Source organism: Ascaphus truei, chromosome 20 (genome assembly GCF_040206685.1).
Source record: "Ascaphus truei isolate aAscTru1 chromosome 20, aAscTru1.hap1, whole genome shotgun sequence".
Lineage (NCBI taxonomy): Eukaryota > Metazoa > Chordata > Amphibia > Anura > Ascaphidae > Ascaphus > Ascaphus truei.
The window spans coordinates 28,155,932-28,183,105 of record NC_134502.1 but is presented as its reverse complement, the minus strand read 5'-3'; the positions used below and the strand labels follow the sequence as shown (position 1 = coordinate 28,183,105).

Genomic DNA, 27,174 nt, shown 5'->3' with positions numbered 1-27,174 from the left:
TAAAAGTCCTATTGTTTTATTAACACACTCTTGCAGTAATATATAACGTAGTCAGGCATTAAAAGATTTATTCCTATAAATAAAGTTCTGGCGTCATGTTTTCTAGAGTTGAACATGCAGTTTAGCAGTGAAAATAGCTGCGGTTATCGAGATGTCCTTTTCTTACCAATGACATGAACAACAATGTCACCTCTAGAATACTGCCAACTGCACATCAGGGTTAGGAATAGAAGTGAGCTATGGGACATGGAGTCTGTCCCTCCCCCCGCAGTGTGACACAGTGACACAGACAGAAGGGAGCTATGAGACTGTCCCTCCCCCGCAGGGTGACACAGTGACACAGACAGAAGGGAGCTATGAGTCTGTCCCTCCCCCCGCAGGGTGACACAGTGACACAGACAGAAGGAAGCTATGTGTCTGTCCCTCCCCCCGCAGAGTGACACAGTGACACAGACAGAAGGGAGCTATGAGCCTGTCCCTCCCCCCGCAGGGTGACACAGTGACACAGAGAGAAGGGAGCTATGAGCCTCCCCCTCCCCCCGCAGGGTGACACAGACAGAAGGGAGCTATGAGTCTGTCCCTCCCCCGCAGGGTGACACAGTGACACAGACAGAAGGGAGCTATGAGTCTGCCCCTCCCCCCGCAGGGTGACACAGTGACACAGACAGAAGGGAGCTATGAGACTGTCCCTCCCCCCGCAGGGTGACACAGACAGAAGGGAGCTATGAGTCTGTCCCTCCCCCCGCAGGGTGACACAGTGACACAGACAGAAGGGAGCTATGAGCCTGTCCCTCCCCCGCAGGGTGACACAGTGACACAGACAGAAGGGAGCTATGAGTCTGCCCCTCCCCCCGCAGGGTGACACAGTGACACAGACAGAAGGGAGCTATGAGCCTGTCCCTCCCCCGCAGGGTGACACAGTGACACAGACAGAAGGGAGCTATGAGTCTGTCCCTCCCCCGCAGGGTGACACAGTGACACAGACAGAAGGGAGCTATGAGCCTCCCCCTCCCCCGCAGAGTGACATGGAGCAATGCGCGTGACGTCCCCGTAGTATTAAGCAGGCGATGTTCCTCTCCTTATTGCTGGGTAGTGTTTCTCCTCCCACTCTCCCAGCACTGCCAGAGGGGGGACCAGAGCATGCACCAGGCTAGCGAGATGTCACAGGTCCCCTGGGGATGGGGACACCTTGATGTTCCCCCGGAGTGCCAGGAGCAGACCCCTCACGCCCGGGAATCCTTCTTTATGTTGGGTTTGTTGCAGAGAATCTGGTCAATTTCAGTTACGATCTGAGGCGTCAACTGGGCCAGAACCTGTGGAGAGAGAGAGAGAGAGAGAGGAGACGGAGAGGAGAGAGAGGATAGAGGAGAGAGAGGAGAGAAGAGAGAGGACAGAGGAGAGAGGAGAGAAGAGAGAGGAGAGAAGAGAGAGGAGAGAAGAGAGAGGAGAGAAGAGAGAGAGGAGGGAGCTATGGGACCACGTTCTCCTCCCCCTGCAGGGCGACAGAGGCGAAACGAGGGGATCCCCCTCACCTGAATAGATCCCAAGTTCTCCAGGAGCTGCTCGCAGTTGGAGACCCCCAGAAGCACAGAACTGACGCCCTCGCTGCGCAGACACCAGGCTGGAGAACGAGAGGCAGTGTTTACCCACTTGAGTAGCAGAGGATTCCGCACGGTAGGGGTGCAGTGACAGAGCTGTGTGGGTGAGTGCACTCACAGCAGAGAGGGGGGGGCTTCCGAGCAGGGTGGATGTGTGTGTGGGGGGGGGGAGGGGGGAGCGCAGGAATCACAAGCGAAGGTGTAGTGACAGGACGATGTCTCCTCTTACCAATGGCCAGTTGGGCGACGGTGCAGTTGAGACGCTCAGCGATGGGGTGTAGGTCCTTTACCTTCGAGTGCTGCTTCTTCCCCTCCGCACTCACCGCTTTTTCCTTCAGCCAGTGGTAGCCCTGGAACACAAGAGCGGCACTTCTTTACCTGGTGCTGTCCCTGCTGCAGATTGACGTTGAGCTTTCAAACCCATCTCTTTCCCCAACCTTTCCCCGCTGCAAATTGACATTGAGCTCTTTACCCATCTCTTGTTTTTCCATGCTACAGACTGACATTGTGCTCTCTAACCCATCTCCTTTTTTTCCCCAACCATTCCCGGCTACAGACTGACATTGAGCTCTCTAACCATCTCTTTTTCCCCCCCAACCTTTTGCGGCTACAGACTGACATTGAGCTCTCTAACCATATCTTTTTCCCCTCCAACCTTTCCCTGCTACAGACTGACATTGAGCTCTCTAACCCATCTCTTTTTTTCCCCAACCTTTCCCAGCTACAGACTGACATTGAGCTCTCTAACCCATCTCTCCCTCAGCCGGCCCAAGCTGCAGACTGATGGTGTGTCGATTTAAGTGGGTGGCGTCTCGGTTTGGGATTTTAGACGCCCTCTTTAGGACTGGCGTTCTAAACCTGCTCCCTGTAAAGTGAGCAACTTTCCGTGTTTGGAGACAAGGTGTCTCTCTGTATTGTGTTTAAGCTCAGGGGTCTCTTTCTCCCTCTCTCTCAGGAACGTTACCTTGAAGGATGCTCTTGAGTTTTCTGGAACGGTCTCTGCATATTTTCCAGTGATGAGACCGCAGGCCAGTGGAGACCATGTCATGGAACCAACACCTTAGCGATAGAAGGAGAGGAAGTGAGAAACAAGAGAGTAAGAGAGAGGAGAACATGCAGGGGAAGAAGAAGAAGAAGACGAAGAAGACAGTGAGAACAATTGTTACGACAGGAAGAGACTGATCGGTGGAGAGAGAAAGAGGCCGTGAGAAAGCAAAGAGTGAAAAAAGGGACAGCGAAGGAGAGAAATGATGAGATACACGAGGAGAGAAAGAAAAAGGAGATACTGTACATGCAATGTTATGAAGGGAGGGGGAAAAAGAGAGAAAGAGTAAGAGTGACTGAGTTTGAGAGGAGATAGTGGTCAACCATGCCTGTTCCCCATGGTGAGCCCATCACTCACCTATCTTGTGATACAGCTCAGGTAGTTGAGTCTCCACCTTCTCCCGCTGAAAGAGGTGGTATTCTGCCTGCTCACACACGGGAGGAATCAGGTTAAACTGGCGGGCCACGGAATACGCCTCCTGTAGGGGGGAGAGGAGAAGGATCGAGGTTAGAAACACACACAGAGAGCCATCTCTCACCACCTTTCCATATTCTGTTCATAAAACAGGGTTGTCCCTTTGTGTGTTTCTGAGTGGAACTGTGGTGCTTACCCTTTCCCAGGTGCAGACTAACCTTGAGCTCTCATACCTCTCGCTCCCTGTCTTTTGAACTGCTGCAGAATGAGGTTGAGCTCTCTCACCTCTCTCTCCCTGATCTGTTCCCATCTACAGATTGGCCTCAAGCTCTCTAATCTCTCCAATTTTTCATTGACACTGAGCTCTCTCTATCTCCTGGAACATATCCCTTCTGCTCTCTAAACTAACCCCCACCCGTAGCCTGGCCCTCCTGCAGATTGGCATTGCATTATCTGGCCCCTTTCTCCCTAAAACTTTCCCTGCTTCAGGCTGACATTGAGCTCTCTCAATGTTCCTTTTTGCAGACAGAACCTAGGCTCTCTAAACGCTCTATCCCTGTCCCTTTCTCTGCTGCCGACTGACATTGACCTCTCTCACCTGTCTCTACCTTACCTTCTCCCCAATGCAGACTGACACCAACCTCTCTAATCCATCTCCCCCTGTGTTTTTTCCTGCTGCATGCTCTCCAACCACTCTCACACTGTTCAATTCTTCCAGTAGACTGCCATCGACCTCTCTTACCTCTCTCTCCCTGAGTATTTCCCAGGTGCAGACAGATAATAAACTCTCTAACCCATCTCTCTCACTCACTCTCTCCTTCTTAGCCTTTCCCTACTGTAGACCAGGGGTGTGGAAACTGGGGGCACGCAAGATTTTCTGGGGGGGGGGCGCGGATTTACAGAGGCCCTGCGCTCTTCCCGAAAGCATTTAAATTAAATCCCGGGGATCGTGCGCAAGCAGAGGTGAGTTCCCTTACGTTGTCTCCGGCGGCTTCTGGCGTCACGCGACTTCACATGGCATTGTTACGTCAGAAACGCCGGAGCCAAGGTAAGGAGGGGGGGCGCGAGCAGGGAGGGGGAGCAGACGGGGACGGGGGGGAGCAGGGGAAAAAGTTTGCGCACCCCTGCTGTAGACACTGAGCTCTTTATAATCTCTGTCTCTCTCTCTGAGCCTTTCCCCGCTGCAGACTGACACTGACCTCTATGTAATCTCTGTCTCTCTGTCTCTCAGCCTTTCCCCGCTGCTGACTGACACTGACCTCTATATAATCTCTGTCTCTCTCTCTGAGCCTTTCCCCGCTGCAGACTGGCACTGACCTCTATGTAATCTCTGTCTCTCTCTCAGCCTTTCCCCGCTGCTGACTGATACTGACCTCTATATAATCTCTGTCTCTCTGTCTCTCTCAGCCTTTCCCCGCTGCTGACTGACACTGACCTCTATATAATCTCTGTCTCTCTCTCTCTGAGCCTCTCCCCACTGCTGACTGACACTGACCTCTATATAATCTAAATCTCTGTCTCTCAGCCTTTCCCTGCTGCAGACTGACACTGACCTCTATATAATCTCTGTCTCTCTCTCTCTCAGCCTTTCCCTGCTGCAGACTGACACTGAGCTCTATAACATCCCTCAATCTCTCCTTCTTAGGTCGCCCTTACAGTTCCGGCGACGGCAGACTGAAACTGAGCTCTATATAATCTCTCTCTGAGCCTTTCCCTGCTGCAGACTGACACTGAGCTCTATATAATCTCTCTCTGAGTCTTTCCCTGCTGCAGACTGACACTGAGCTCTATATAATCTCGCTCTCTCTGAGCCTTTCCCTGCTGCAGACTGACACTGAGCTCTATATAATCATCTCTCTATAAGGTTACGGCCCCGGTGTACACATCGCACGCGTGACGGGCTGTCTAGTGGTGCTCGTTCCCTGCATCAGCGCGATCTGACGGACTCCAGGCAACTCACAAGGGGGAGGCGCGGCGTGGGGCGCGGCCATGGTATCACGTGGCTGGTTCACCCTCATCGACTGAAACGCCGCCGTGATGTGGCAAATGCTCGGCGGCCGCGCAAAAAAGGCAAATTTCTTGTCTTTTGGCAAAGGCGGTCACGCATCGCACTTCCTGCAGGCGCGCGCAGGTAGTTACTGGGGCCGGCTCCATAGAGGGCCGTACTGTGTCTGCGCTGCCACACTGTAGCGCGCGCAGACGCGAGCAGTGGGGACTCGGCCTAAGCCTTTCCCTGCTTCAGACTGACACTGGTTTCTATGGAATCTCTATAAGCCTTTCCCTGCTGCAGACTGACACTGACCTCTCTATAATCTCTCTCTCTGAATCTTTCCCTGCTGCAGACTGACACTGACCTCTCTATAATCTCTCTCTCTGAATCTTTCCCTGCTGCAGACTGACACTGACCTCTCTATAATCTCTCTCTCTGAATCTTTCCCTGCTGCAGACTGACACTGACCTCTCTATATCTCTCTCTCTGAATCTTTCCCTGCTGCAGACTGACACTGACCTCTCTATAATCTCTCTCTCTGAATCTTTCCCTGCTGCAGACTGACACTGAGCTCTCTATAATCTCTCTATCTGAATCTTTCCCTGCTGCAGACTGACACTGACCTCTCTATAATCTCTCTCTCTGAATCTTTCCCTGCTGCAGACTGACACTGACCTCTCTATAATCTCTCTCTCTGAATATTTCCCTGCTGCAGAAGGAAATTTATATTTTTATAATCTCTCTCTCTCTCAGAGCCTTTCCCTGCTGCAGACTGACACTGACCTCTGTATAATCTCTCTCTCTCTCTGTTTTTTCCCCGCTACAGGCTGACTTCAATATAAACTCTCTCTCAGGCGCTCCCTGCGGCAGACTGACATTGACCCATATAATCTCTCTCTCGTTTTTTTCCCTGCTGCAGGCTGACTTCTATATAAACTCTCTCTCAGCCTTTCCTTGCTCTATCGAATCTCTCTCTTTAAGCCTTTCCCTGCTGCAGACTGACATTGAGCACTTTATAATCTCTCTCTCTCTCTCTCTCATCCTGTTGAAGACAGACATTGAGCCTATTATAATCTCTCTCTCTAAACCTTTCCCTGCTGCAGACTGACATTGACCTATATAATCTCTCTCTGTTAGCCTTTCCCTGCTGCAGACTGACTCTGTGCAGATTATAATTTACCATGATTTCCATAGCACTCCAGCGTGACGTCCCCCAGTACATCGCCATCCCCTGGTTAATGACAAACGTCATGGCTCTGACGATCTCTGAAGAGTGAGGACAAGGAAGACATGTAGTGATGGATTAGGAGCAGTGAACGGGAGGGGAGACTGAGCTATCTATCACCTGTATATACAGAGAGAGGAGAGACTGAGCTATCACCTGTATATACAGAGAGAGGAGAGACTGAGCTATCTATCACCTGTATATACAGAGAGGGGAGAGACTGAGCTATCACCTGTATATACAGAGAGGGGAGACTGAGCTATATATCACTTGTATATACAGAGAGGGGAGAGACTGAGCTATCACCTGTATATACAGAGAGGAGAGACTGAGCTATATATCACTTGTATATACAGAGAGGGGAGAGACTGAGCTATCACCTGTATATACAGAGAGAGGAGAGACTGAGCTATCACCTGTATATACAGAGAGAGGAGAGACTGAGCTACCACCTGTATATACAGAGAGGAGAGACTGAGATATCTATCACCTGTATATACAGAGAGAGGAGAGACTGAGCTATCTATCACCTGTATATACAGAGAGAGGAGAGACTGAGCTATATATCATCTGTATACTGTATACAGAGAGGGGAGAGACTGAGCTATATAGCACCTGTATATACAGAGAGGGGAGAGACTGAGCTATATATCACCAGTATACAGTATACAGAGAGGGGAGAGACTGAGCTATCACCTGTATATACAGAGAGGGGAGAGACTGAGCTATCACCTGTATATAAAGAGAGCGGGGAGAGACTGAGCTATATATCACCTGTATATGCAGAGAGAGGAGAGACTGAGCTATCACCTGTATATACAGAGAGAGGGGAGACTGAGCTATCACCTGTATATACAGAGAGAGGAGACTGAGATATCTATCACCTGTATATACAGAGAGAGGAGTGACTGAGCTATCACCTGTATATACAGAGAGGGGAGAGACTGAGCTATATATCACCTGTATATACAGAGAGAGGATACTGAGCTATCTATCACCTGTATATACAGAGAGAGGAGAGACTGAGCTATCTATCACCTGTATATACAGAGAGAGGAGAGACTGAGCTTTCTATCACCTGTATATACAGAGAGGGGAGACTGAGCTATCTATCACCTGTATATACAGAGAGAGGAGAGACTGAGCTATATATCACCTGTATATACAGAAAGAGGAGAGACTGAGCTATCACCTGTATATACAGAGAGAGGAGAGACTGAGCTATCTATCACCTGTATATACAGAGAGGGGAGAGACTGAGCTATCTATCACCTGTATATACAGAGAGAGGAGAGACTGAGCTATCTATCACCTGTATATACAGAGAGAGGAGAGACTGAGCTATCACCTGTATATACAGAGAGAGGAGAGACTGAGCTATCTATCACCTGTATATACAGAGAGAGGAGAGACTGAGCTTTCTATCACCTGTATATACAGAGAGGGGAGAGACTGAGATATCTATCACCTGTATATACAGAGAGGGGAGACTGAGCTATCTATCACCTGTATATACAGAGAGAGGAGAGACTGAGCTATATATCACCTGTATATACAGAGTGAGGAGACTGAGATATCTATCACTTGTATATACAGAGAGAGGAGAGACTGACATATCTATCACCTGTATATACAGAGAGAGGAGACTGAGATATCTATCACCTGTATATACAGAGAGAGGAGAGACTGAGCTATCTATCACCTGTATATACAGAGAGGGGAGAGACTGAGATATCTATCACCTGTATATACAGAGAGAGGAGAGACTAAGCTATCACCTGTATATACAGAGAGGGGAGAGACTTAGCTATATATCACCTGTATATACAAAGAGAGGAGACTGAGCTATAGATCACCTGTATATACAGTACAGAGAGAGGAGACTGAGCTATCTATCACCTGTATATACAGAGAGAGGAGAGGCTGAGCTATCTATCACCTGTATATACAGAGTGAGGAGAGACTGAGCTATCTATCACCTGTATATACAGAGAGAGGGGAGAGACTGAGCTATCTATCACCTGTATATACAGAGAGAGGAGAGACTGAGATATAAATCACCTGTATATACAGAGACAGGAGAGACTGAGATATCTATCACCTGTATATACAGAGAGAGGAGAGACTGAGCTATCTATCACCTGTATATACAGAGAGAGGAGAGACTGAGCTATCTATCACCTGTATATACAGAGAGAGGAGAGACTGAGCTATCTATCACCTGTATATACAGAGAGAGGAGAGACTGAGCTATCACCTGTATGTACAGAGAGAGGCGAGACTGAGCTATATATCACCTGTATATACAGAGAGAGGAGAGACTGAGCTATCTATCACCTGTATATACAGAGAGAGGAGAGACTGAGCTATCTATCACCTGTATATACAGAGAGAGGAGAGACTGAGATATCTATCACCTGTATATACAGAGAGAGGAGAGACTGAGCTATCTCTCATCTATATATACAGAGAGAGGAGAGACTGAGCTATCTATCCCCTGTATATACAGAGAGAGGAGAGACTGAGCTATCACTCACCTGTATATACAGAGAGAGGGGAGACTGAGCTATCTATCACCTGTATATACAGAGAGAGGAGAGACTGAGCTATCTATCACCTGTATATACAGAGAGAGGAGAGACTGAGCTATCACTCACCTGTATATACAGAGAGAGGGGAGACTGAGCTATCTATCACCTGTATATACAGAGAGAGGAGAGACTGAGCTATCTATCACCTGTATATACAGAGAGAGGGGAGACTGAGCAATCTATCACCTGTATATACAGAGAGAGGAGAGACTGAGCTATCTATCACCTGTATATACAGAGAGAGGAGAGACTGAGCTATCTATCACCTGTATATACAGAGAGAGGAGAGACTGAGCTATCTATCACCTGTATATACAGAGAGAGGAGAGACTGAGATATCTATCACCTGTATATACAGAGAGAGGAGAGACTGAGCTATCTATCACCTGTATATACAGAGAGAGGAGAGACTGAGATATCTATCACCTGTATATACAGAGAGAGGAGAGACTGAGATATCACCTGTATATACAGAGAGAGGAGAGACTGAGCAATCACCTGTATATACAGAGAGAGGAGAGACAGCTATCTATCACCTGTATATACAGAGAGGAAGAGAGAGACAGAGAGAGAGAGGGGGAGAAAGAGAGAGAGTTGAGAGGAGGAGTGGGAGGGAAGAAGGGAAGGAGGGGGAGACAGGGGAGAGATGGAGAGATGAGGGAGAGGGGAGAGATGGAGGGAGAGGGGAGAGGGGATGGAAAGAGATAGAGGGAGGAGGAGGTATACTCACCCTCCATTGGACTGTTTGCATCCATTCGATTTGCAAACACAATATCCACATACTCCAACTGCAATCGTTCCAGAGACCCTCTAAGGCCTGGGAGAGACAGAGTGGGGGAGAGAGAGTGAGAAAGGGAGGGGGGAGGGAGAGTAGGGGAGAGGGGGAGAGAGGGGGGAAGGGAAGAGTGAGAGGAGAAGGAGAGAGAGGGGAAGGGAAGAGAGAGAGGAGAAGGGGGTGAGGAGAAGGAGAGAGAGGGGAAGGGAAGAGACAGAGGAGAAGGGGTGAGGGGGGGAGAAGGGGAGAGGGGGGAAGGGGCGAGATAGAGGAGTAGGGAAGAGGGGGAGAGCGAGGAGAAGGGAAGAGAGAGAGGAGAAGGGGAGAGGGGGGAGAGCGGGGGAGAGAAGGGGAGAGAGGGGGAAGGGGCGAGATAGAGGAGTAGGGAAGAGGGGGAGAGAGAATGCAAGGGGGGGAGAGAAGGCGAGATAGAGGAGTAGGGAAGAGGGGGAGAGAGGATGCAAGGGGGAGAGGGGGGAGAGAAGGGGAGAGGGGGGAGAGAAGGGGAGAGGGGGGGAGAGAAGGGGAGAGAGGGGGAAGGGAAGAGAGAGGAGTAGGGGAGGAGGGGGAGAGAGAGGAGAAGGGGAGAGGGGGGAGAGAGAAGGGGAGAGGGGGAGGAGAAGGGGAGAGAGGGGGAAGGGAAGAGATAGGGGAATAGGAGAGAGAGGAGAAAGGAAAAGAGGGGAGAAGGGGAGAGGGGGAGAGAGAAGGGAAGAGGGGGGAGGGAGAAGGGGAGAGAGAGGGGAAGAGGGAGAGAAGGGGAGAGGGGGAGCGAGATGAAAAGGGAAGAGAGGAGAAGTGCGAGGAAGGGGGAGAGAGTGAGGGAGAAAGGAGTGAGTGAGGGGGGAAGTGAGAAAGACAGGAGAGGGAAAATGAGAGGAAGGGAAAGACTGAGAAATAGCTGGGGCCGATCTAATAATAGATGGGGAAGGGAGAGGGTTAGAGAGACAGAGGGGAGAGGAGGGAGGGAAGCTATGAAAGGGATGGAGAAAGATGAAGAGTGAGGAGAAGAGAGGGAGGGCTGGGGGAGAGGGGGCAGAGGTGGGAGAGAGAGGAATAGAGAGGTGAGTGTGGGGAGAGAGGGAAGAGATAGACAAAGAGAGGAAGAGATATACCCAGATAATAATGGGGCGAGAGTGCGAGACTCACCTTCAATTATATGTTTGCGAGAGAGTCCCCGTTCAGTCTCTGCTCTGCAAGAAGAGGCCGAGAGTTAGAGGGAGAAGGAGAGAGGTAAGGTAGGCAGCTAATAGATTGTCAGCTATGCGGGTTAGAGAATACATTATCAGATCAGCAGGTTACAGGTAATAAATAGAGTGTCAGCTCTGCGGGTTAGAGAATAGAGTGTCAGCTTTGCAGATTAGAGAGTGGGTGTGTGTCACTTACTGTCCTCCCCAGTAGATTTTGGTTGTTACCACATAACTGGAACGTCTACAGAGAGAGAAGAGAACATCAGAATAACCCTGAAGAAGCTCCTCAGTGGCCCGAAGCGTTGGTTTGCACACACGTGCTGTCATGTTGTCTGAATACAATCTTTTTGCTACACACTACAGTACTGAGTGCCGTTCCTCTGCTTTCCCTGCTGGGAAGCAATCTGTTATATATACTTGTCTTATGGAACATGCACACGATGATTTGACTCTTTTGCTTGGACTGCATCTGTGCTCTATCTGTTTATTTATTTATATACTAGCTGAGAGACCGGCGTTGCCCGGGATGTAAATGCGTAATAGGTAGTATTATTTATAATGGTGGAACAATAGGTGAGTATTTGTTGTAAAGGTTGGATAATAATGTTGAAAAGAAAGATGGAATAAAATGTAATACGATGTTGTTTAAAAATGGTTTATTGTAAACACACCACAGTACAATGTATATTTTGGTGACATAACAGATGTAAAAATGTGAGGCGTGTGTCCTGCTAGGGTGTGAGGCGGCGGGTGGCGCGTGGGTTGTGAGTGCTGTCTGTGAGTGGGGGTCCTGCTAGGGTGTGAGGCGGCAGGTGGCGCGTGGGTTGTGAGTGCTGTCTGTGAGTGTGGGTCCTGCTAGGGTGTGAGGCGGCAGGTGGCGCGTGGGTTGTGAGTGCTGTCTGTGAGAGGGGGTCCTGCTAGGGTGTGAGGCGGCAGGTGGCGCGTGGGTTGTGAGTGCTGTCTGTGAGTGGGGGTCCTGCTAGGGTGTGAGGCGGTGGGTCAGTGATGTCGGTGCGTAGGGGCGGGAGGCAGCAGGTGTGTGTGGCGGCAGGTATGTGTCGAGTGTGGCGGGAGTCTGTTGAGTGCATGCAGCGGCTGTGAGGCGGTGGGTGAAAGGCAGAGGCAGGCGGAGTAAGGGCGGGTGAAAGGCAGAGGCTGGTGGGCGCAAAAGCAGAGGCAGGAAGGCGGACAGGAAGGCGAAGATTGGTGGGAAGGGGGGGAAGGGGGTGGAGGGGGGGAAGGGGGTAGGGTGTGGGAGGGGGGAAGGGTGTGGGAGAGGGGAAGGGGGTGGGAGGGGGGAAGGGGGTGGGAGGGGAGGAGGGGGGGAGGGAAAGGGGAGGAGGGGGAGGGAAAGGGGGAGGAGGGAAAGGGGAGGAGGGGGAGGGAAAGGGGAGGGGGGGAGGGGGTATGGAAAGGGGAGGGGGGAGGAAAGGGGAGGGGGGAGGGAAAGGGGAGGAGGGGGAGGGGGGAGGGAAAGGGGAGGAGGGGGGAGGAGGGGAGGGAAAGGGGAGGAGGGGGGAGGGGGGAGGGAAAGGGGAGGAGGGGGAGGGGGGAGGGAAAGGGGAGGAGGGGGGGGGAGGGAAAGGGGAGGAGGGGGGAGGAGGGAAAGGGGGGAGGGAAAGGGGGGGAGGGGGAGGGGGGAGGGAAAGGGGAGGAGGGGAGGGAAAGGGGAGGGGGAGGGGGGGAGGGAAAGGGGAGGAGGGGGGAGGGAAAGGGGAGGGAAAGGGGAGGAGGGGGGAGGGAGGGAGGAGGGGGAGGAGGAGGAGGGAAAGGGGAGGAGGGAGGAGGGAAAGGGGAGGAGGGAGGAGGGGGGAGAAGGGAGGAGGAGGGAGGAGGGAGGAGGGAGGAGGGGGGAGAAGGGAGGAGGGGGGAGAAGGGGAGGAGGGGGGAGAAGGGAGGAGGGGGGGGAGAAAGGGGAGCGGGGGGAGAAAGGGGAGCGGGGGGGAGAAAGGGGAGCGGGGGGGGAGAAAGGGAGCGGGGGGGAGAAAGGGGAGCGGGGGGGAGAAAGGGGGAGCGGGGGGGAGAAAGGGGAGCGGGGGGGAGAAAGGGGAGCGGGGGGGAGAAAGGGGAGCGGGGGGGGGAGAAAGGGGAGCGGGGGGGGGGGAGAAAGGGAGCGGGGGGGGAGAAAGGGGAGCGGGGGGGGAGAAAGGGGAGCGGGGGGGGGAGAAAGGGGAGCGGGGGGGTGAAAGGGGAGCGGAGGGGGGAGAAAGGGGAGCGGAGGGGGGAGAAAGGGGAGCGGGGGGGGAGGGAAAGGGGAGCGGGGGGGGAGAAAGGGGAGCGGGGGGGGAGAAAGGGGAGCGGGGGGGGAGAAAGGGGAGCGGGGGGGGAGAAAGGGAGCGGGGGGGAGAAAGGGAGCGGGGGGGAGCAAGGGGAGCGGGGGGGAGCAAGGGGAGCGGGGGGGAGAAAGAGGAGCGGGGGGGGAGAAAGGGGAGCGGGGGGGGAGAAAGGGGAGCGGGGGGGAGAAAGGGGAGCGGGGGGGAGAAAGGGGAGCGGGGGGGGAGAAAGGGGAGCGGGGGGGAGAAAGGGGAGCGGGGGGGGGGGGAGAAAGGGGAGCGGGGGGGGGGGGAGAAAGGGAGCGGGGGGGGGAGAAAGGGGAGCGGGGGGGGGAGAAAGGGGAGCGGGGGGAAGAAAGGGGAGGCGGGGGGGAGAAAGGGGAGCGGGGGGGGGGAGAAAGGGGAGCGGGGGGGGGAGAAAGGGGAGCGGGGGGGGGGAGAAAGGGGAGCGGGGGGGGGAGAAAGGGGAGCGGGGGGGAGAAAGGGGAGCGGGGGGGGAGAGCCGGCGTTGGCCGTGAGTTACATTTAGCGCTAGGAAAAGGGGGGGGAGAGGGGGGGGAAAGGGGGGAGGGGGACGGGGGAAAAGGAGGGGGGGGACAGTGGACAGGAGGAGAAGACAGTGGGGCGGGGGGAGGGGGGGGACAGTGGGCGGGTGGGGGGGGGACAGTGGGCGGGTGGGGGGGGACAGTGGAAAGGACAGTGGACAGGATGGAGGGGGGGGAGAGTGGACAGGAGGGGGGGGGAGAGTGGACAGGAGGGGGGAGAGTGGACAGGGGGGGGGGACAGGTGAAAGGCAGTGGACAGGAGGGGATGGGAGGGGGGGGAGAGTGGACAGGGGGGGGAGAGTGGACAGGAGGGGGGGTGACAGTGGACAGGAGGGGGGGATAGTGGACAGGAGGGGGGGGGCAGTGGACAGGAGGGGGGGGGCAGTGGACAGGAGGGGGGGCAGTGGACAGGAGGGGGGGGGCAGTGGACAGGAGGGGGGGGGCAGTGGACAGGAGGGGGGGGGGCAGTGGACAGGAGGGGGGGGGCAGTGGACAGGAGGGGGGGCAGTGGAAAGGAGGGGGGGGCAGTGGACAGGAGGGGGGGGGCAGTGGACAGGAGGGGGGTTGGTTTGCTTTAAATTGACGGGTCCCTCCTCTCCACTCCCCTGTATCTTTCTCCGCTCCTGACCCCCCCACCCCCCACCCCCCCCCATGTGTAGCTCCGGTCCCCACTCTACAGTGTCTGAGACACAGTGTAACACACACACGCACACAGACACACACACAGTGTCCCACACACACACACACACACACACTGTCACGCTGTGACACACACACACACACACACACACTCACTCACTCACTCACACACACACACTCACCTCTCCTTCTGGCCGCCGCCATGTTAGTTAGTCCGCGAGGGAGGAATGGGGTCCTTCCTTCCGCCGCCATCTTAGGTGCCGCGTGGCAGCGGTTGGCTGCCCTGGGCCAATGCCTGTCCCGCGCCAGGGAGGTGAGCGGGAGGTGAGCGGGAAGTGAGGGGAGGTGAGTGGAGGGAGCGGGAGGTGAGTGGAGGGAGCGGGAGGTGAGTGGAGGCAGCGGCAGGCTGCCCTGCCCACTGCCTGTCCCCGCGCCGGGGAGGGAGTTGAGGGAGAGGGAGGTGAGTGTGATGAGGGGGGGGGGGGAGAGGACAGAGAGAGAGGTGTGTGTGTGTGTGTGTGTGTGTGTGTGTGTGTGTGTGTGTGTGTGTGTGTTGTGTGTGTGTGTGTGTGTGTGTGTGTGTGTGTGTGTGTGTGTGTGTGTGTGTCTCCCTGTGTGTCCTTTGGCCCGTCACTCCGCCTCAGGCCAATGAGAGGTGCGGGGGTGGGCAGGCCAAGGGACCAATGAGATTGCCGCTAGGGACGCAGACATACAGTGCTTTCAGAAATATATAGTAGATATATATATATATACACACACACACACACACACACACACATATATACTACACAGAGAAAAGAGAACATCAGAGATAGAGAGATACACAGAATATATATACCCCCCCCCCCCCGCATCCCACATATACTTACATACATATATACACACACACACACACACACACACAGAGATAGAACTATACACAGGCAGATGCATGCATAGACAGACTGACAGACAAAAGACGGACTATAGATAGAGGACAGACAGACGGATGATAGACAGACGGACATAGACAGACAGATGGACGATGATAGACAGACAGACGATGATAGATAAAAGGATGATAGACAGACGGACAGACGACGATAGATAGACAGACGGACAGACGACGATAGATAGACAAGATAGAAGGATGATAGACAGACGGACAGACAATGATAGATAGAAGGATGATAGACAGACAGACGATGATAGACAGACGGACAGACAGACGATGATAGACAGACGGACAGACGACGATAGATAGAAGGATGATAGACAGACGGACAGACGATAGATAGACAGACAGACGGACATAGACAGACAGACGGACAGACGATGATAGATAGACAGACGGACAGACAGACGACGATAGATAGAAGGATGATAGACAGACGGACCAGACAATGATAGATAGAAGGATGATAGACAGACAGACGATGATAGACAGACGGACAGACAGACGATGATAGACAGACGGACAGACGACGATAGATAGAAGGATGATAGACAGACGGACAGACGATAGATAGACAGACAGACGGACATAGACAGACAGACGGACAGACGATGATAGATAGAAGGATGATAGACAGACGGACGGACGACGATAGATAGAAGGATGATAGACAGACAGACGGTGATAGACAGACGGACGGACGACGATAGATAGAAGGATGATAGACAGACGGACATAGACAGACAGACAGACGGACAATGATAGATAGAAGGATGATAGACAGACAGACGGACAGACGACGATAGATAGAAGGACGATAGACAGACAGACGGACGGACGATGATAGATAGAAGGATGATAGACAGACGGACAGACGGACGACGATAGACAGACGGACAGACGACGATAGATAGACGGATGATAGACAGACAGACGACGATAGATAGAAGGATGATAGACGGACAGACGATGATAGATAGAAGGATGATAGACAGACAGACGGACAGACGACGATAGATAGACAGACGGACAGACGACGATAGATAGAACGACGATAGACAGACGGACAGACGATGATAGATAGAAGGATGATAGACAGACAGACAGACAGACGGACAGACGACAATAGATAGACAGACGGACAAACGACGATAGATAGAAGGACGATAGACAGACGGACGACGATAGATAGACAGACGGACAGACGACGATAGATAGAAGGATGATAGACAGACAGACAGACAGACAGACGACGATAGATAGGAGGATGATAGACGGACAGACAACGATAGATAGAAGGATGATAGACAGACGGAAAGACGACAATAGATAGAAGGATGATAGACAGACGGACAGACAACGATAGATAGAAGGATGATAGACAGACGGACAGACAACGATAGATAGAAGGATGATAGACAGACGGACAGACAACGATAGATAGAAGATGATAGATAGACAGACAGACGACGATACATAGAAGGATGATAGACAGACAGACAGACGACGATAGATGGAAGGATGATAGACAGACAGACAGATGACGATAGATAGAAGGATGATAGACAGACAGACAGACGACAATAGATAGAAGGATGATAGACAGACGGACAGACAGACGGACAGACGACGATAGATAGAAGGATGATAGACAGACGGACAGACGATGATAGATAGAAGGATGATAGACAGACAGACGGACAGACGACGATAGATAGACAGACGGACAGACGACGATAGATAGAAGGATGATAGACAGACGGACAGACGACGATAGATAGAAGGATGATAGACAGACGGACAGACGATGATAGACAGACGGACAGACGACGATAGATAGGATGATAGACAGACGGACAGACAGACGGTGATAGACAGACGGACGACAGATAGACAGACAGACGGACATAGACAGACAGACGGACAGACGATGATACATAGAAGGATGATAGACAGACGACGATAGATAGACGGACATAGACAGACAGATGGACGATGATAGACAGATGGACAGACGACGATAGATAGGATGATAGATAGACGGACAGACGACGATAGATAGAAGGATGATAGACAGACGGACAGACAGACGACGATAGATAGAAGGATGATAGACAGACGACGATAGATAGAAGGATGATAGACAGACAGACGACGATAGATAGAAGGATGATAGACAGACGGACAGACGACAATAGATAGGAGGATGATAGACAGACGACGATAGATAGAAGGATGATAGACAGACGGACAGACAGACGACGATAGATAGAAGGATGATAGACAGACAAACAACGATAGATAGAAGGATGATAGACAGACAGACGACGATAGATAGAAGGATGATAGACAGACGGACAGACGACAATAGATAGGAGGATGATAGACAGACGACGATAGATAGAAGGATGATAGACAGACGGACAGACGACGATAGATAGAAGGATGATAGACAGACAGACGACGATAGATAGAAGGATGATGGACAGATGGACATACGACGATAGATAGACAGACGGACAGACGACGATAGATAGACAGACGGACAGACAACGATAGATAGAAGGATGATAGACGGAAAGACAATGATAGACAGACAGACAGACAGACAGACAACGATAGATAGATAGAAGGATGATAGACAGACGACGATAGATAGAAGGATGATAGACAGACAGAAAACGACGATAGATAAAAGGATGATAGACAGACGGACAGACAATAGATAGAAGGATGATAGACAGACGGATAGACAGACAGCGACAGATAGACAGACAGACGACGTTAGATAGAAGGACAGACGGACAGACGACGATAGATAGAAGGATGATAGATAGACAGACAGACGACGTTAGATAGATAGACAGACGGACAGACGACGATAGATAGAAGGATGATAGACAGACGGACAGACAGATGATGATAGACAGACGGACAGACAGACGGTGATAGACAGATGGACAGACAGACGGTGATAGACAGACGGACAGGTTTCTCACCTCCATTCTTTCTTCTTTAGAATATTTCCCAGGGTCCTCTCTGCTCTATGAGGAGATGGGGGGTTAGGATGGGGTTAATGGGGGGTGGAAGGGGTACCCTGCTCTCATCTCTCACTCCCTTTCCTGCTCTCCCCCTTCCCTCTCTTTTCTCCCCCCTCCTGCTCTCTCCCTTCCTCTCTTAGCCTCGACTCTCTCTCTCCCCACCCCTCCTGCCTCCTTCTCCTCCTCTCTCTCCCTCCCCCTCCTTCTCTCTCCCTCCCACCTCCTTTCCCTCCCTTTATCTCCCACCCTCTCTCCCCTTACGCCTTCTTCTTTCCCTCCCACCCCACCCCTTCACACTCTCTTGTCTCCCTCTCTCCCTCACTCTTCCCTCTCTACCCCAACCCCTCGTTCTCTGTCTCACCCCCTTTCTCTCTCTCCCAGCGCCCTCTTTCTCTCCCTCTCACTCTCTTGCTCTGCCACCCCTTCTCTCTCCTGCACCCTCTCTTATCTCCCCCTCTCCATCTCTCTTTCCCTCTTGTCCTCCACCCCCTCTCTCTCCTCCTCCAACCCCCTCTCCCCTCCCTCCTCCCTCTCTCCTCTCTCGCTCTCCCACCACCCTCTCTCTCTCTTCCGCCCTCTCCCTCTCTCACTCCCTCTCACTCTCTTGCTCTCTCACCCTCTCTCCACTCTCCTCCCTCTCTCCACTCTCCTCCCTCTCTCCATTCTCCCCCCTCTCCGCACTCTCCCCCCCTCTGTCTTTACCTCCCACCTGCATACACCTCTGCGGTATCAAATAGATTCACGCCGCGTTCATACGCCAGACTCATCATGTTTTCTGCCACCTGGCGGGGGTAAAAACATGGTCAGGAAGGGCGAAGGGGCATGACGACAGCCTAGATACCCCTCTGCCCAACAACTACCCCTCTGTTATTCCCCCGCCACTCTTTACCCCTCTCCTTCTTTCTCCCTCCCCCCCCCCTTACCTCTCCTCCCCCCTCTTCTTTCGTATTATTATTAGGCATTATAAATAAATGATTATTATTATTATTATTTCCATGATAATATCATGAGATATTAGGTCATTTAATCCATTTGGTGCAAGAGGGATTAATGAGCTACACTTGTTTTAACAAAAATACAAAATGCTGGGTTTGAAACAGGTCAGGGCTGTTTCTTTGATCTGCTCTGAACTTCAAAGGGACTTATTTGGGACGGGGTCCATCCTGGATAGCCCACTCAAGGTGTCGACTGTTTTAACCAAATTCTATAGGCATGGTCTGGGTAGAGCAGCTTCAAAGCCTCCTCCACAAATTGTGGGCTTATGCCGGTGCCATGAGGAAAGAATGTATTTAAGTCTGGGCATGCTTTGGGCAAAGCACGTGGGACCTCCTGTTCTGAGCCAGTAACCTCTCTGGGGAAAATCCTATAGCATTTGGTAAAGCATAGGATTTTCTGTTTGCCCCTTTTATTTAAGAAGCTGTTCTGCCTTATATTGTAACTGTATGTATTTTGTAATACCTTTTCTGTCATCTAAGCACTGCATTTTTAAATATATATATATATATAAAAACATTTAATAAGTAATGCTTTGGGCTCTGAATGAACTGGTACACGCTCTGGAGAGAGTATTTACGTATTCGGACATTTTTGCCACAACTGATTTTGGTGTGTGAAAGTGCATAGTTTGTCTATAATAGACAGGGACCTGTGGCCCTGGCAAATATTAATCTGATATATTTTATCATATTTGCATACCCCCAGGTGGTGGCAGTGGATAGATCTGATTTGCAATTGAGTAGGGGTTAATATTAACTCGCTGGTTCCTGGACGAGGTGAAAGGTGGGGTGGCTAGAGTAGCCTTGTGTATTAACCCTGGTTGCAGATCTAAGTCAGGGTGGTATATTGGGACGGATTGAGGAGAGATATAACTCGTTTGAGGGACCCTTGCGGGGGGTGAAGAGTGGGGCAGCTTGTGGGTTGTGTATTGATCCTTGATCCTGTAAGACGGGATATTGTCCATTTGAGGGACCTTTGCGGGGGTGAAGAGTGAAAAAAAAAGTACAAAAAGAAAAAGATTGGTGTGATTAGCGCTAAAAGCTAAATTGTAATCATAAAATGTGATACAAAACAATTGTGATCCCCTGATGAAGTGCGCATGCGCACGAAACGCGTAGGATCTCAGTGTACGAGCTACTAATAACTCACGCAGGCCCCGTGGTTACGCGCACTGTCCCGTAGCAGCAGTAGGAGGAGGTTGTTCCTCCTAGGCGCACTCCAGTGAAGAGTCGTCGATCCAGGAAGTGCGACAGCGTCGACGCGGTGTTTGGATCCGCCAGACGCCAAAGGGAGGACAAGCTGGTATCCTCAGAGACTACAGGCCCACTGCGATTTCACTCTCAAGTTTTTGTGAGTAGGGTTTTGGTTGCTTGCTAGTTGTTTTTATTTTGTTATTTTATACTGATTGTTGTATTAAATAGCTCCGTTTTTATAGTCAGCCTTGTTTATATTTGTTTATTGTTGTGTATCTGTTGTTTGTCTTGTGTTACATGTTCCATTAACAAGCGGCATACACTATGATATGTTTTCTGTTTGTATTCCACATTGATGCATTAAGCCTCGGCCATGTTACCTGCTGGCGTCCGGGGGCGTGTCGGCGGCGTGTCGGCGGCGTGTCGGCGGGCGGGCCAGTGACGTCACGGAGCTGGTTCGCCCTCATTGGGCGAACCGCTCACGTCACCGGCCCTGCGCTCCGGCGAGCGCTGAAATGTAAAATTCTGCTAAGACCTTCGCTTGCGCGCGCTTGCGGAAGCGTAGGCGAGCCCCTACTAAAGCCGCTCTCGTTGCGGCTGTAGGGGCTCACAGGTAAGTACAAGCGCGCCTAAGCACGGGTCAGCACGGCGCGCTGACCATGCCCGAGGCCTTATCTGGCCGTGGATAATCTACTATTCTGGAAGAGCAAGTATTGAAGTAAATCTCCACATCGCTCCATTTGGACTTCTAATTAGACTGTCTTTGGACAATTTTGGCACCGGTTTGTATTTTTGTTTCCTGGGGGTGAAGAGTGGGTGCGTCTGCGGGCGTCAGTATTAACCCTTGCCCCGTATGCAGGTCGCGGGATAGCGGGGGGGTCGTACGTGACACGTTATTATTTCCCCTCTTACCTCATTTGTGATCTGGGAGCCAAAAGTTACCCAGGTACCTGCAGGAGAGCGGTGGGGGTGGGGGGAGAGGAGAAAGAGAGAGGGGATAGGGAGGAGCGAGAGAGAAGAGGAGAGGGAGAGAGGAGATAGAGAGGAGGGAGGGGATAAAGAGGGGAAGAGAGAGAGAGTAGAAAGAGGGAGAGAGGGAGAAGAGAGGGAGAGGAGAGAGGGGAATAAAGAGGGGAAGAGAGAGAGAGTAGCAAGAGGGAGATAGGGAGAGAGAGAGGAGAAGAGAAAGGGAGAGGAGAGAGATACACATATTGAGACAGTCGCACAGTGACACACACACACACACAATCAGACACTAATAATAATAACTACAATTTTACAGTGTTACAAGACAATGATGCAATGATAAACAGACACAATGTTACAAACACAGATTCTGAAACAATGCTACACACATACTGTACACTGACACAATGTTGCAATCTCTCACACACAATGTTACACACACATTTAGACACAATGTTAAAAACACATATTCTGAAACAATGTTACACACACTGACACAGTGTTGCACTCTCTTACACGCACACATTTTGCCACAATGTTACACTCTCTCACACAATGTTACACTCTCTCACACACACATATCCACAGATTCTGACACAATGTTACACACAGACTCACAAAATAATGTTGACAATATTACACACACACACACACACACACACACACACACACACACACACACACACACACACACACACACATACACACAAAATTTACATACCCACTCACACTTTTTGACACAATGTTACACACACATTGTAGCACAATATTACACACACACACACACACACACACACACACACACACACACACACACACACACACACACACACACACACACACACACACACTAACACAATGTTACATACACTCACACATACTGACACAATGCTGCACACACACACACACAGATTTTGACACAATGTAGCACACATATAACCCAATGTTGCATACACACACACACATATATATACACACACAACAATAACCAAAGACGCCCCAATGCACACCCAACATGACAAAGGATTTAGCGCATTACTATGTGTATTATCTTTTCATAACGTTGGGTCCTTCGGCCGAAACCTTCCCAGCTGTGGCCTTCGGGTTCGGCCGAACCGCTTAACTAAGTGACCCAACGTTATGAGAAGAACAAACACAGAACACACACACAGAGAGTAACACACTAAGTAACACACACAGAGAGTAACACACTAAGTAACACACACAGAGAGAGAGTAACACACTAAGTAACACACAAAGAGAGTAACACACTAAGTAACACACACAGAGAGTAACACACTAAGTAACACACACAGAGAGTAACACACTAAGTAACACACACAGAGAGTAGCACACTAAGTAACACACAGAGAGAGTAACACACTAAGTAACACACACAGAGAGAGCAACACACTAAGTAACACACAGAGAGTAACACACTAAGTAACACCAGAGAGTAACACACTAAGTAACACACAAAGAGAGTAACATACCAAGTAACACACAGAGAGAGTAACACACTAAGTAACACACACAGAGAGTAACACACTAAGTAACACACAAAGAGAGTAACACACTAAGTAACACACAGAGAGTAACACACTAAGTAACACACAGAGAGAGTAACACACTAAGTAACACACAAAGAGAGTAACACACTAAGTAACACACACAGAGAGTAACACACTAAGTAAAACACAAAGAGAGTAACACACTAAGTAACACACAGAGAGAGTAACACACTAAGTAACACACACAGAGAGTAACACACTAAGTAACACACAAAGAGAGTAACACACTAAGTAACACACAGAGAGAGTAACACACTAAGTAACACACACAGAGAGAGCAACACACTAAGTAACACACAGAGAGTAACACACTAAGTAACACCAGAGAGTAACACACTAAGTAACACACAAAGAGAGTAACATACCAAGTAACACACAGAGAGAGTAACACACTAAGTAACACACACAGAGAGTAACACACTAAGTAACACACAAAGAGAGTAACACACTAAGTAACACACACAGAGAGTAACACACTAAGTAACACACAAAGAGAGTAACACACTAAGTAACACACAGAGAGTAACACACTAAGTAACACACAGAGAGAGTAACACACTAAGTAACACACAAAGAGAGTAACACACTAAGTAACACACACAGAGAGTAACACACTAAGTAACACACAAAGAGAGTAACACACTAAGTAACACACAGAGAGAGTAACACACTAAGTAACACACACAGAGAGTAACACACTAAGTAACACACAAAGAGAGTAACACACTAAGTAACACACAGAGAGAGTAACACACTAAGTAACACACACAGAGAGAGCAACACACTAAGTAACACACAGAGAGTAACACACTAAGTAACACCAGAGAGTAACACACTAAGTAACACACAAAGAGAGTAACATACCAAGTAACACAGAGAGAGAGTAACACACTAAGTAACACACACAGAGAGTAACACACTAAGTAACACACAAAGAGAGTAACACACTAAGTAACACACACAGAGAGTAACACACTAAGTAACACACAAAGAGAGTAACACACTAAGTAACACACAGAGAGTAACACACTAAGTAACACACACAGAGAGTAACACACTAAGTAACACACACAGAGAGAGTAACACACACACAGAGAGTAACACACTAAGTAACACACAGAGAGAGTAACACACTAAGTAACACACAAAGAGAGTAACACACTAAGTAACACACACAGAGAGTAACACACTAAGTAACACACAAAGAGAGTAACATACCAAGTAACATACAGAGAGAGTAACACACTAAGTAACACACACAGAGAGTAACACACTAAGTAACACACAAAGAGAGTAACACACTAAGTAACACACAGAGAGAGTAACACACTAAGTAACACACAGAGAGCGTAACACACAGAGAGTAACACACTAAGTAACACACACAGAGAGTAACACACTAAGTAACACACAGAGAGTAACACACAGAGAGTAACACACAGAGAGTAACACACTAAGTAACACACAGAGAGTAACACACTATGTAACACACTAAGTAACACACAGAGAGTAACACACTAAGTAACACACAGAGAGAGTAACACACAGAGAGTAACACACTAAGTAACACACACAGAGAGTAACACACTAAGTAACACACACACAGAGAGTAACACACTAAGTAACACACAGAGAGTAACACACTAAGTAATTGGGGCTGCTTTGCTGATTGTAGAATATTGGAGGTTCCTTTCCCAGCGGCGTTCCCACTGACACTAATACATGTACAATATTGTGGGTCTGGGCTATGAGCTGGCTAAGATTGTGTATGTCTAATTGCACACACACACACACACACACAACACATTTTAAGTTATGGTGGGTGAAAGGTTTTCTGTCGCCTTTTTCACCCACCATAACTTACAAAATGTATATGGTAAACCTACCCAGCCTAGAAATATTGCAAAGCCATTATACACCAACCTCACACTGATCATACCCATCAAGGTGGAAACATGTCTGTGAGTGGTTTGACTTGCTTTGCTAATCCCATGCTGTGCTTAAAAGCTGTGTGAACGGCGATGCATCATCTTAAATAGGCTCCATGTGAATGGATATTCCAGGCAAAAGGTGACACATTGTGTGCTCATTTGCATGTCATTTCCCAGAATCCCTTGCTGCAGTGGGAGCACTGTATGCTGGGTGATAATGGTGAAAGGCGGGGGGTGCAGACCTGTCTAAGACATGTGAATGTGCTCACAAGTGATATTCTTTATTGGCTGTATGCTAACGGTGGAGGGTTTTCTGTTGCCCTTTTCACCCACCATAACTTAAAATATATATATATATCACACTCACCCAGCCCCAAACATGAAACTCGTAATCCTGATTTTCCCAAATTCCTGTTGAAAGAAAGAAAAACAAGTGTGAACGGCAATGTCCTTCTCCCCGCGAGCCCCCTATATTAAATGTCCTACAGTATATGAAGAGGTTATGTACGAGGGAAGGCTCTGTCCTATAAACACAGAGGAAGGCCCTATAAAAGTCCTGTAATAATAATAGGATATATGGGGAAGGCTCCGTCCTACAAACTGAGTCACAGACCCTATAAAAGTCCTGTAGTATAAATAGGATATATGGGGGGGGCTCTATCCTACAAACTGAGACACAGACCCTATAAAAGTCCTGTAGTATAAATAGGATATATGGGGGGGCCTCTATCCTACAAACTGAGACACAGACCCTATAAAAGTCCTGTAGTATAAATAGGATATATGGGGGGCCTCTATCCTACAAACTGAGACACAGACCCTATAAAAGTCCTGTAGTATATATCCTACAAACTGAGACACAGACCCTATAAATGTCATGTAGTATAAATAGGATATATGGGGGGGCCTTTATCCTACAAACTGACACACAGACCCTATAGAAGTCCTGTAGTATAAATAGGATATATGGGGGGGGCCTCTATCCTACAAACTGACACACAGACCCTATAGAAGTCCTGTAGTATAAATAGGATATATGGGGGGGGGCCTCTATCCTACAAACTGACACACAGACCCTATAGAAGTCCTGTAGTATAAATAGGATATATGGGGGGGGGCTCTATCCTACAAACTGAGACACAGACCCTATAAAAGTCCTGTAGTATAAATAGGATATATGGGGGGGCCTCTATCCTACAAACTGAGACACAGACCCTATAAAAGTCCTGTAGTATAAATAGGATATATGGGGGGCCTCTATCCTACAAGCTGACACACAGACCCTATAGAAGTCCCACATACATATATATACGTGCATTCCGCCCCTTACCTGTATTTCATGCCTGTAGATTTGCCTGTGGACTCCCGCAGGAGGTGAGATAGAAGGGGGAGGGCATGATTTGGGTTTTTTGCCCCGGTAGGGGGGGTGCGCTGTTTGCCCTGTATGGTCGGGCCCCCATTCTGCCCCCCGGTGGAGCGATTGGGGCACAGGCGATCCTCACTGCTCCTACTTCTTAATGTCTGCTCAGTACAAGCAAATGAAACTTGCATGATGGGGAGAGAGAGGGGGAGGGAGGGAGAGAGAGGTGGAGAGAGAGGGGGGGGGGAGGGAGGGAGAGAGAGGGGAAGAGTGGGCGAGAGAGAGAGGGAGAGGGAGCGAGAGAGGGGGAAAGGGAGAGAGAGGGGGGGAAGAGTGGGAGAGAGAGAGGGGAGGAGTGGGAGAGAGAGAGGGGAGGAGTGGGAGAGAGAGGGGGAGGAGTGGGAGAGAGAGGGGGGAGGAGTGGGAGAGAGAGGGGGGAGGAGTGGGAGAGAGAGGGGAAGAGTGGGGGAGAGAGGGAGGGGGAGAGAGAGGGAGGGGGAGAGAGCGGAAGAGTGGGAGAGAGAGGGGAAGAGTGGGAGAGAGAGGGGAAGAGTGGGAGAGAGAGGGGAAGGGTGGGAGAGAGAGGGGGAGAGAAATGAAGAGTGGGAGAGAGAGGGGAAGAATGGGAGAGAGGGGGAGGGGGGAGAGAGAGAGAAGAAGAGGGAGAAAGGGGGAGAGAGATAGAGGGGGAGGGGATAGAGGGGGAGGGGGGGGTGAGAGAAGGAAAGAGGGAGAGAGAGGGGGGAGAGAAATATGAGAGATGAGGAAGAGAGATGAAAGGAAGAGGGGAGAAAAGTGAGGAGAGATAAGGGAAAGGGGGAGAGAGAGCAAAAGCGGGATGTAAAAAAGGAGAGAAAGGAAATGAGAAGAAGAGAATGTAACGGAGAGGTGGGGAGA

At 50.3% G+C, this 27,174-nt stretch overlaps 1 protein-coding gene across 1 annotated transcript; it reads right to left on the bottom strand.

The window, feature by feature from the left end:
• LOC142470834 (voltage-gated potassium channel subunit beta-3) lies at positions 1-26,573 on the bottom strand. The gene is made up of 14 exons (XM_075577607.1): positions 26,248-26,573; positions 25,285-25,328; positions 21,362-21,399; positions 18,963-19,042; positions 18,219-18,263; positions 11,025-11,069; positions 10,788-10,831; positions 9,594-9,680; positions 6,228-6,313; positions 3,001-3,121; positions 2,563-2,657; positions 1,828-1,948; positions 1,533-1,621; positions 1-1,313 (listed from the first exon to the last, which is right to left on the bottom strand). Exons 1-14 carry the CDS (start codon positions 26,466-26,468, stop codon positions 1,224-1,226), a joined length of 1,206 nt encoding a protein of 401 aa, XP_075433722.1. The 5' UTR covers positions 26,469-26,573; the 3' UTR covers positions 1-1,223.
• Positions 26,574-27,174: the final 601 nt, after the last annotated feature.

Coding starts and splice junctions, on each gene's coding strand:
- LOC142470834 (XM_075577607.1), bottom strand. CDS start 26,468: ATGCAAGTTTCATTTGCTTGTACTGAGCAGACATTAAGAAGTAGGAGC. Junction 19,043..21,361: donor GCTCCCAGATCACAAATGAG/GTAAGAGGGGAA, acceptor TACCCCCGCCAG/GTGGCAGAAAACATGATGAG. Junction 6,314..9,593: donor TGCAAACAGTCCAATGGAGG/GTGAGTATACCT, acceptor CTCACTCTTCAG/AGATCGTCAGAGCCATGACG.